The 12,643-nt window shown below is 32.7% G+C and overlaps 1 protein-coding gene across 1 annotated transcript in view; it reads right to left on the reverse strand.

Moving 5' to 3' along the window:
* The window catches only part of WDR70 (WD repeat domain 70), a 300,741-nt gene that overhangs the window by 91,776 nt on the left and 196,322 nt on the right, over window positions 1-12,643 (reverse strand). The window contains exon 10 of the mRNA XM_079145747.1: window positions 2,612-2,786. Within this exon, the coding sequence (XP_079001873.1) occupies window positions 2,612-2,786 (175 nt within the window). The remainder of the gene's footprint in view (window positions 1-2,611; window positions 2,787-12,643) is intronic.

Genomic DNA, 12,643 nt, shown 5'->3' on the forward strand with positions numbered 1-12,643 from the left:
AGAAGGTTGCCATTTTAAATAGGGTCTGGTCAGAGAAGGCCTTGCTGAGGAGCAAAGAGGTGAAAGAGGTCAAAGAAAAGTCAGGTGACTATCTGGGAGAAGAGAGCTGTGCACTAAAGGGTTCAACAATGTGCAAAGGCCCTGAGTCAGGGTGCATCCTGTTACCTCTCCAATGTCACCTCCCACTATTCTGTCTCTTCCTCCCCTTACTCCAACCAGGTACTGACTGACCTCTTAGCTTGTGAATATCACACTGAGGAGTGAGAAATGGGGAGCCAGGGAGGCAGTGCAGAACAACAGCACCTCACAGGAGGCCTTCTCAAACAGAAAGGCAGGCCATCATCATAAGAATAAAAAGGACCCTGGCAAACAACCATGCCTCTTGGGCAGCAGTGTCCAACAGAACTGTGATAGGAATGTTTTATACCTATGTTATCTAATAAGCAGTTGTTAGTCTCCCAGGGAGCTAAGGCATTTGAAAAGTGGGCATTGTGAAGGAGGAACTGATGCTTAAATTTATTGAAAATTTAAATAGTCAAATGCGGCTAGCTAGCATACTGGTCTTCATAATTCTAATGTGAAGGTAAGTCTGGAGAACACAGGTATTTATATCATTTGATCTGTTAAAATTCAGGTTGGTCAAATAAGAATTCTATGATTAAATGTGACAATTACAATAGTTTTACTTAATCATCACAAAACATGTATTAACCATATGCTACTCTTTGGCTCCTGTGTGGAAAAGCTGCTGCTTGCTATTGGGCTCTCTTTCTTCAGTTTTAGCATTTACCTGTAGATTTTACTTGAATAAATCAAGTGGTATTTCCTGCAGACAAGATTTTTCTTCTTAGTTTGATTTCAGTTGATACACATTAATATGCAAATGTAAAAATACAAATAAAGTACAACAAGTGGGATATAGTATAGTAACCTATACATTCATGTTATACTGAACTCTAACAGAAAAGAATTAAAGATTGTGATTAGCAGAATGGCTTAGGATTTTTTTTTTTTAAACTAACATTCATATTGTTTGTCCTCCACAAAACTGGAACTAGGAAATAACTTATTATACAAGACCAATCAATTTCTAAAACCTATACTCAACATTATAAAAATACGTGGGTTCTAAGAGAATATATGCCCTATGCCAAAAATAGGACACATATATGCCCTATGCCAAAAATACTACTACTAAAGCTACACCAGAAAACTGTATGTTTTAGAATTTCTATATTTAATTCAACTGCTCCCAGAGACGATGAAAGCCAGTAACCAAAAAATTTACTGCCTGGTTAGAACTCAGTTTACAATTCAAAGGACTTTTAAAATCTCTGTGCTGTTATGAATCTTTATGGGGTTTACAGCGGGGATGAAAACAGAAATGAAAAGATCTGACAAACAGAAAATGCCACAGATATTTCCAGCATTATCAGCATGAATTTTCTCTCTATCATTACTTTTTACCTTATTCTAATACAAATGACTTTAACTGTCTAAAAAGAGAACTTTGCTTCCTGAAGTCCCATTCAAAATGCCAAGTGTCTGAAGGATAAAGTTGAGCATAATAAAATTTGTACAAAAATTAAAAAAAAAAAAAACTAGAATGTAAACTCCATGAGGGCAGGAATTTTTGATACATACCCTCAGTATGTAGGATAGTGCAGGGTATATAGTACTACCCAGTGAACAAAATAATTATTGAACTAATAATACACCAGATCTTTTTATTAAAATAAAGAGTCCAAACTGTTTTATAAATTTGTGTAGAATTTTATCTTAAGATTGGTAATTTGGGGCTGGGGTTGTAGCCCAGTGGTAAAGCACTTGCCTAGCATGTGTGAGGCACTAGGTTTGATCCTCAGCTCCACATTAAAAATAAATAAATAAAATAAAGGTATTGTGTCCATCTACAAACTAAAAAAAAAAAAAAAAAAATTAAAAAAAAAGATTTGTAATCTAGACTCAATTTACTTTTCAAATATTTTCATTTTACCATCTCTATAAAGGTCATTGGTAATTCACAGACTTAATCAAAGGTTTTCATGTTCATTATTTCTACAAATTTTAAAATTCCTTTTAATTTCAAAATATATTTATTCTAGCAATGATCTAAAACTGTATAGGGAAAACCTGAAACATGCTGAAACGGAATAACACTGAATATTAAAAAAATATTTTTTAAATTTCTACTGAAATAATTGCACAATTGATGGGTGATCTTGGACTTTTTGTGGTTTTCTTACATCTTTGAAAGGGTATTTTCTAGTTTTCTACTTAAGTCTTATTTTATATGACTGTCAAACTCTTCACTGAATTTCAAAATCAAATACATCATGATGTTATATAATGATTGGATTGTGTTTTCCAAATTTTATACCAAAAGAATTAATTTATTTTAAAATTGGAATCTAACACACACTGGAAAATACTGAACAGGAATATTTGCTGAAATGCTGTTTACAGCAAAACTTCCAATGTTTCATCAACTAACACTAAAGTTTAAATTAGGTCTAAACTCAGGAAATTGACCTTCATAATATTTTAACATGATGTTTGTCTTTCTAAGGTAGCTGTCATCTACCGAAAGGTTTAAATGTCCTTGACTTACAGTTAAATTGCGATCCCAGATCTGTATGCTTCCGTTCTGGCAGGCAGCTGCTATGAGGTTTCCATCTCTACTATATGTGCATGTAGTAGGAATGACTTTTTTACCCTGCATTGTCCGTGGTTTAAACACACTTTTCTGCTTCCTTGGATTTTCAACTTCCCATATCCTCACAGTCCTAAAAAGAAAAAGGGATTTTTCATTTACAATTTTAAAAAGGAGCTTAAAATAGATAAGGGTCTATAAAGGCTACCTCAACTTTTAAGCACACATGTGCTTAAAATATCTAATAAATAACATCTAATATTAAAATATATTGATATTATATATAATTAACATCTAATTAATATTAAAATAGATATTAATATTAATGTGTAATAATTATTATTATATAATAATTATTTTAAAATAATGGTACTCCACTAATATGTGCAATTTTTATGTTTCTATGTATCAGCCAAAAATGAATTTTTTAAAAAAATGTTCAGAAGCAACTGTAAGAGATAAAATTTCTCACTCCAGTCAGAATGGCAATTATCAAGAATACAAGCAACAATAAATGTTGACAAGGATGTGGGGAAAAAGTACTCTTACACTGCTGATGGGACTGCAAATTGGTGCAACCACCCTGGAAAGCAATATGGAGATTCCTCAGAAATCTTGGAATGGAACCACCATTTGACCACCTATCCCACTACTTGGTTTATACCCAAAGGGCCTAAAATCAGCATACTACAGTGACACGGCCACATCAATGTTTATAGCAGCTCAACTCACAATAGCAAAATTATGGAACCAACCTAGGTACCCTTCAACAAATGAATGGATAAAGAAAATGTGCTATATATACACAGTGGAATATTACTCAGCCATAAAGAAGAATGAAATGATTGCATTTGCCAGTAAATAGATGGAACTGGAGAATATCACACAATGTGAAATAGAGTTGTTAGTTCATGCCCTCTAAAGCAGTAACCTTCAAACTCTTCTGACAATATATTTTGACCAGTAAAATTGTTCAACATATGCCCCCTATATATACACATTAATTTGCAAATTACTCACATGTGTTAAATGTACTGCTCTATAACATATGCCAGAAAACACACTGAAAATAAGTCACTAAAAAAGAATGATATCCTGTCTGGAGAAAAAAAAGCTCATGCCTCTTGGGAGGAGCAAAAACAGAGCTGTTTGTGCCTGAACTTTTACAAAGTAATGAGCTGTCTAGACCTGGGAAGAAGGCAGCTCTTACTCATAGTCCCAGGAAAAGGAACACTGCCACTTAGGGCAGGGAGAACAAAAACCATATGACCCAGAAGGAAAAAAAAAGAGAGAATAAAATAAGAACAACAAAAATTACATCAGCAGCAGCATGGTAGAAAGTATGCATGCCAACACAATGGAATATTACTCATCCTTAAAGGAGAATAAAATTATGGCATTTGCAGGTAAATGGATGGAGTTGGAGAATATCATGCTGAGCAAAATAAGCCAATCCCCAAAATCCGAGGGCCAAATGTTTTCTCTGATATGTGGATGCTGATCCATAACGGAGAAGGGGGGATGAATGGAGGAACTTTGGATAGGGCAGAGGGGAGTGAGGCGAAGGAAAGAGGCAGAGGGTGGGAAAGATGGTGGAATGAAATTGACATCATTAACCTAAGTACTTGTAGGATCACATGAATGGTATGGACTCTATATCGTATACAACCAGTGAAATGAATAGTTGTGCTCCATTAATGTACAATGAATCAAAATGCATTCCATGTCATGTAAAACTAAATAGAAAAAATAAAAATTGAAAAACATATAGGCATGCCAAACCACTGCAGAGCAACACTTTGAAAGTCCTGAAAAAAAAAAAAAGCCAACCCAACATTCCATTGCCAATCAAAATATATTACAGTAATAAGATGAAATCAATCTTTTTTTCATATGAAAAAGTGCTAAGATAATTCATTGCTATCCAATATGTATAAGAAATGATAAAAGTATAACAAATGACACAAATGAATCTGAATCTATATAAAGAAATGAAGAATGCTGCAAAGAGTGAAGATGAAGATAAATATAAAAGATGTTTTTTAAAATGTTTAAATTCCCTTAAAAAACAAAAGTCTAGAAAGCAAAAACAATAACAATGTATTGTGAGGTTTATGATACATCCAAATAAAACATATGACAATCACAGCAGAAAGGTTAGAAGGGAAGAATGGAAGACAGACATCAATGTGTTAAAGGTACACATTATAAATTGTAGAGCAATCACTAACACATTTTTACAATAAATATGTAATAAGGGAGATAAAGTTTAAACAAAAATTAATTATTTTATAAACAGGAAAGGATAAAAACAAAAGCAATATGAAAAACACAAACAAATAGAAACATGATAGATGTAAATTCAACCTAATCAAAATGGTCCAAAATTCTGGCAAACATTAGATAAAAGCAAGACCCAGGCATATTCTGTATTTAGTATAGTCAGATAGATAAGTTAATAGTAAAAGGATAGAAAGAGAGGAACACACAAACAATTTTTAAAGAACTGGAACAACCAAAGTCAGACAAGGCAGGTTTTAAAACAAAGACTATAATCAAAGGCTAAGAAAAAAACTTCATCGTAATAGTCCATTGACCAAAAGACATTAACAATCCTAAAGGTATATGCCCCTAATAACAGGGTTTCAAAATACAAAAGTAAATTTAATACAAAGAAAAGGTGAAATAATAAATCCACAATAGATGCACACTTCAAGACTCATTTCAATAACTAATAGAAAAGTAGATTCCTTTGCACCCCCAAATCAGTAAGTATATAAAAGACCTGAAAAGTACTACCAATCAATGTGAGCTAATTAACATCTTCAGAACATTCAACAAATGGATGAACAGTCTTTTCAACTATGTGCTGAACACTCATCAAGCATACCTTATTCTGGGTCATAAAACAAATCTAAACAAAATAAAAATGGCTGAAGTCATATATCGAATCATATATTACTATAAAAGATAAAATTAAAGAAGCAATCAATAACAAAAATGTAACTGGAAATGTATCTTTTTCCAAATATTTGGAAATAAAGGAATATGCTTCTAAATAATCCATGAATCAAAGGTAAAAAAACAACAAGGTAGCCGGGCACAGTGGCACACAACTGTAATCCCAGCTGCTTGGGAGGCTAAAGCAGGAGGATCACGAGTTCACAGCCAGTCTCAGCAAAAGTGAGGCAGTAAGCGACTCAGTGAGACCCTGTCTCTAAATAAAATACAAAATACAAAATAGAGCTGGGGATGTTGCTCAATACCAAGCGCCCCTGAGTTCAGTGCCCAGTACCCTCACCAAAAATGGGGGTAGATATTAGAAAATATTTTAAATCTAACAAATATGAAAATGCAATATCAATATATCAAAATTCTTGATATTCAGTTAAGGCAGAGAATAAAAGAAAAATATAGAATTAACTGTACATATTAGAAAAGAATAAAAAAAAAAAACCTCCAATTTCCCAAGGTTCAACCTTATGAAACTAAAGAGGGAGGAAGCAGGAGGTGAGGACAAGGGCGGAGTAGAGAGAATATTAAATCCGAAGCAAGCAGAGGAAAGCAGGAGTGCAAATGAATCAAACAGAAAGCAAACAGGAAATAAACAGAAATCAAAGGCTGTTTTCATTAGGTCAATAGAATTAGCTGGATTAATAGCTGGACTGTTGATTTACAAAAGAAAATTGGAGACAATATAAAACACCAATACTTGGATGAAAAAAGGATCATCACTATAGAACTTAATAATATTAAAAGGCTAATAGGAAATTTTGTGAACAACTATATACCAAAAATTTGATAATTTAAATGAAATGAACCTATTTTCTTGAAAGACACAAAACTACCAAAGCTCACTCAATAAAAAAAACTAGAATATTCCTTTATCTATGTAAAAAGCTGAATACATTATTAAAAACTTTTCACCAATAAAACTCTAGAGGATTCACTGTTGAATTCTATCAAATACCTAAGAAAGAAATACAAATTGGGATCCCTAATCTGAAAATATAAAATCTGAAATGCTCAAAAATCTAAACCTGTTTGAGCACCGGCATGGTGGCACAAGTAGAAAATTCCACATCTAATCTGTGTGAAAATTTGTTTCATGTACAACAATATTTAAAATTTGTATAAAATTACCTTCAAGCTATGAGTATAAGGTATATCTGAAGCAAATGAATTTCCACTATAGATGTGGGTCCCACAAATACACCAAAATTCCAAATTAAAAAAATTCAAAATCAGAAACACTGCTGGTTCCTTATTTTAGATAAATAGTCAACCTGTAGTAGTACCAATTCTACAAAACTCCACTCAAAAAGGAAGAGGAAACTCCACCCAAATCATTCTACAAGGCCTCATCTGATGCCAAAACCAAAGTCTACATGAAAAGTACAGACAAATATTCCCAAAGAGTAGATACAAAAATGCTTAACAAAACACTAATAAATTCAAACTTGCAATCTATCAATAGGATAAAGCATCATGATTAAGTAATATTTAAACTAGGAGTGCAAAGAAAGATTGAAAGAAATAAAAAAACAGATAAAAAAGAAAAAAGATATTTGATCATTTCAATTGATACAAGATAAGAATTTGAGAAATTCGACATCTATTCATTATTAAAAATTTTTTTTAATTTTAAAAAATTTAAATTTTTAAATTTTTAAATTTTAAAAAAACTTTAGGTAAGGGCTGGGGATATAGCTCAGTTGGTAGAGTGCTTGCCTCACATGCACAAAGCCCTGGGTTCAATCCCCAGCACCACCAAAAAAAATTAAAAAATAGATAGAAATGAAATAAAATTAGAAATGAAATAAACTTCCTCAATCTAATAGAGAACAACATCTATGAAAAACCTGCAGGTAAAAAGTATGGGGAAAAGCTGAAAACTTCCCTTCATGCTTGAGAAAAAAAGCAATTATGTCAGCTCTGCTTACTTCTATATACTGAAATTGCCAGCCAGTGCAATAAGGAAACTAAAAGAAAGGAAAGGTTTATGGATTGGAAAGAAATAATATTAAATGACCACATAATCATCTATACAGGAAATCTCAAGAATAGATAAAAATGCTTCTAGAACTAATGAATAAGTTTAGTAAAATCAAGAGGATACAAGATCAGTAATCATAAATCAATTTTATTTCTACTAACAACAATGAACATACCATTCATGATAGAATGAAAATGAAATATGAGAAGATATAGTCAATGTTTGGACAGTAAAACTGATAAATTCTGAGAGAAATGAAAGAAGATGTCATAAATAAAAAGATATACTCATGAACTGGAGATCAATATTATTAAGATTTCAATTCATACCACACTGACCTTTAGATTCAATGCAATATTCAAATTTCAGCAGAAATTTGGGGGTAGGAATTGGATAAGCTGATTCTGAAACTTACATGAAATTGTAAATAACTTGGAATAGCCTAAACAATTTTTGAAAAAGTATAAAACTGGAGAACTCACTTAACCCAGGTGGCATAAGTTATAATTACACATAGTAACATTTATTCCTTTTCCAAGAGCTCCTTGAAAGCAAGAGATTTTTTTCCTTTATTAAATACATGTATAGTGTACGCATGAATGAAACAATTTCACTACCTATCTATGCATTTATGGTTCAATCTATATGCAACAAAAAGGAAATGATTTTTTTTTTGGCAATGAGGATGGCTGGGTTTTTTTTTTTTTTATTTGCTCTAATTAGTTTTACATGACAGTAGAATGCACTTTGACCCATCATACATAAATGGAAGTATAATTTCTCATTCTTCTGGTTGTACAGGTTGTAGTATCACACTGATCATGTAGTCATATACACATGTGTTTAGATTTGTTTTATGACCCAGAATATGGTCTGTCTTGATGAGTGTTCGGCACATACTGGTAGTTTTCAAGTTTTCATTGTAGAGGTCTATCACCTCTTTTGTTAGACTGATCCCCAAGTAATTTTTTTAAGGCTATTGTGAATGGGACAGTTTTCCTAATTTCTCTTTCAGTTGATTCTTCATTCATGTACAGAAACACAATTGATTAGTGCATTTTAATTTTATATTATGCTACTTCGATGAATTCATTTATAAGCTCTAGAAGTTTTCTGGTGGGATTATTTGGGACTTGTAAATACAAGATCATGTTGTCAGTAAATAGATATAGTTTGAGCTCTTCTTTTCCTATTGTATCCCTTTAATTTCTTTTTTTTTAATCTAATTGCTCTGGCTAGAGTTTCAAGGACTATGCTTGAATAGAAGTGAGGAAAGAGGATACCCCTGTCTTATTTCAGTTTTTAGAGGAAATGCTTTCAGCTTTTCTCCACATAGAATGATGTTGGCCTTGGGATTGACACATAGTTTTTACAATGTTGAGTTATGTCCCTTCTATCCCTAGTTTTTCTAGTGTTGCAAACATGAATGGACACTGTATTTTGTCAAATGCTTTTTCTGCATCTATTAAGATGATGATGTGATTCTTGTCCTTAAGTGTATTTATGTGGTGAATTATAATTTATTGATTTCTGTACACTGAACCAACCTTGCATACCCGGGATGAAACCCACTTGATCACGGTGCACTATTTTTTCAATGTGTTTTGTATATGATTTGCCAGTGTTTTATTAGGAATTTTTGCATATATGTTCATCAGGAATTTTGGTCTGAAGTTTTCTCTCCCTGATGTGTCTTTCTCTGCTTTTGGTATCAGGGTAATACTAGCATCATGAAATGAGTTTGGAAGGGTTCCCTCCTTTTCTATTTCATGGAATAATTTGAAGGGGCTTGGTGTTAGTTCTTTAAAGGTCTGCTAGAACTTGGCTGAGAATTCATCCAGTCCTGGGCTTTACTTTGTTGGAATTTTCTATGCTCTTCTGATTCAATTTGGGTAGGTCATGTGTCTCTAGAAATTTCTCAATTTCTTCAAAAGTTTCCATTTTATTGGAGTATAATTTTCAAAAGTTTCTGATCTGTATTTCACTAGTGTCATTGGTGATATTTCCTTTTCATCACTGATTTTAATAATTTGAATTTCTTCCCTCTTTCTTTAACTTGGCTAAAGTTTTATCAATTTTATTTATTTTTTCAAAGAGTCAACTTGTTTAAAAATATTTTGGTTGTCAACACACCTTTATTTTATTTATGTATATGTGGTGCTCAGACTCAAACCAGTGACTCACACATGCTAGGCAAGTGCTCTAACACTGATCCACAACCCCAGCCCCATCAAAGAGCCAGCGCTTTGCTTTGTTCCAATTTCACTGATTTTGGCTCTGATTTTAATCATTTCCTGTCTTCTGCTTCTTGGTGTTGATTTGCTGTTCTTTTTATAGGACTTTGAGATATAAGGTTATTTATCTGGTGATTTTCCATTCTTTTAATGAATGAGCTCGATTCAATGAACTTTCCTCTCAGAACTGCCTTCATAGTGTCCCAGAGATTTTGATATGTTGTGTCACTGTTTTCATTTACCTTTATGTGCTTTTTTATTTCATCCCTGATTTCTTATGCTATCCATTGATCATTCAATAGCATATTATTTAGTCTCCAGCTGTTAGAGTAGCTTGTTTTTTATTTTATCATTGATTTCTAATTTCATTCCATGATGAACTGATAGAATGCAAAGTATTATCTGTATTTTTTTGTATTTGCTAAGAGTTGTTTTGTGCCCTAAGATCTTCTATTTTACAAAATGTTCATGTGCTGCTGAGAAGAAAGTATATTCAGTCATTGATACATAGAATTTTTATATGTCTTTTAAGTCTAAATTATTAATTGTATTTTTTACTTCTATAGCTTCTTTTTTTACTTTTCGTTTGATAAACATATCCAGTGATGAAAGAGGCATGTAATGTCATTCAGGATTATTGTGTTGTGGTCTATTTGATTCTTGAAATTGAGAAGGGTTTATATAATGTATGTGAATGTTGGGGCATAAATACTTGATTGTTATATCTTGTTGCTGTATAATTCCCTTAAACAGTATGAAGTGACCTATGTCTCTTCTGATTAACTTTGCCTTGAAGCCCACTTATCTGATATGAGGATAGAAATTCCTGGTGAATGTTTTTTTCCCATCCTTTCACCTTCAGTCTGTGGATGTCTTTGCCTATGAGATGAGGCTCTTGGAGACAGCATATTGTTGGGTCTTGATTTTTAATCCAATCTGCCAGTCTATATCTTTTGATTGATGAATTTAGGCCATTTACATTCAATGTTATTCAATAATGATTTTTTATTCCCCACCATTTTGATTTACTTCTGCTTTTAAATTTGAATTTGTTTCTCATTTGACTGATTATAATGTAGTTGCACCCTCTGCTGGCTTTCAATTTTATTTATTTCTTCTTCATGAAATATTTTATTGAATATGTTTTGTAGTGCAGGCTTTCTAGTTGTGAATTCTATTAACTTTTGTTTATCATGGAAGATTTTTATTTCGGCATCAAGTCTGCAACTTAATTTTGCTGGGTATAGTGTTTTTGGCTAGCATCCATTTTCATTCAGAGTTTGACATATATTATTTCAAGACCTCTTCAATTTTAGGGTCTGGGTTGAGAAATCAGCTGAAATCCAAATTCGTTCATCTCTAAATGTGTACTGTCATTTTTCTCTAGCAGCCTTTAGAATTCTATTCTTATGCTACATGTTACACATTTTCATAATAATGTGCCTTGGTGTAGTAATTTTGTATGTATGGAGTCCTGTATGTCTCCTGTATTTGATTTTCTGTTTCATTCTTAAGGTTTGGGTAGTTTTCTGAGATTATTTCACTCAAAAGATTGTGCTTTCCTTTAGTTTCTATTTCAGAGACTTCATCTATCCCAGTATATCTTAAATTTGGCCTTTTCGTGTTATCCTATATTTCTTGAAAGTTCTGTTCATGGTCTTTTAACATCTTTCTCCATGGTCAACTTTATTTTGAAGATTATATATTTTATCTTCATTGCCTGAAACAACATCTACCAAGTGGTCTTGTCTGTTGGTGATGCTTTCCGTTGAATTTTTAATTTGGTTTACTGATTTCGCCACTTCAAGGATTTTCATGTAGTTCATTTTTCAAAATCTCTCTCTTTACTAAAGTGATCTTTCATTTCCTGTATTCTCTGATTTCACTCCTCATATCATCTGTTACCTCATAGATCATTTTAACTATGAACATTCTAAATCCCTTCTCTGACATTTCCTCCACTGTGGTGTCACTGAATTCTGTAATTGAAATATTTGGGTTTGTTTGGGATGGTTTGCTGCCTTGCTTCTCACATTGTGTGTCTACCCATTTATCAGTAGGAATCTGAGGTGGCAGAGCTTCTACCCTATGAACTCATATTGTCCCTGAAGGTTTCTAGTATTTCATGGTTTAGGGGAGACAAATAATAATAACAAACAATGCCCATAAAATACAGCATCAAACTAAATACTTTGTTCCTATTATGACATCTACACTGTTAACTGGCACAATAAACAGAAATGGTATGGTAAATATCTGCCAAGAATTTGCTATTTCAAAGGAAAACAGGGAGAATGCAAAAGAGATGTAGAATGTGATGATTATGAGGGAGGAAGAGAAAAAGTAGAAGTGAAAAACTAAAGGATGAGTGAAAGAGAACAATACACTTTGGCTGTTAGCAAAAGAGAGAATCAAAAGAAATAGGTGAAACACAATACAAAACAAAATTGAAATCTACTAATCGAAAGCATCAGCCTTCAAAAGACAGACTCATGAAAAATAACTACCTTCAAAACTGCTAGAAATTAGAAAAGTGAGATAAATATGTATATGTACAAATGTCCACAAACCATTCAGCGCACAAACAATAGGCAGACAGGGAAAAGGGAGGGGGGGGAAGGTTCTTGATGAAAAATTACAAAATTGTTTCCACTGTGGAGATCAAAAATTGTCACTGATAATATATGTTGGTTGTCGATTCCCAAGTGTCTCTCATTTTTTCTTGAGGTATATATTGTGCACAAGACTAGTAGCTGCAGG

The sequence above is a fragment of the Sciurus vulgaris genome (genome assembly GCF_902686455.1).
Source record: "Sciurus vulgaris genome assembly, chromosome: 6".
Lineage (NCBI taxonomy): Eukaryota > Metazoa > Chordata > Mammalia > Rodentia > Sciuridae > Sciurus > Sciurus vulgaris.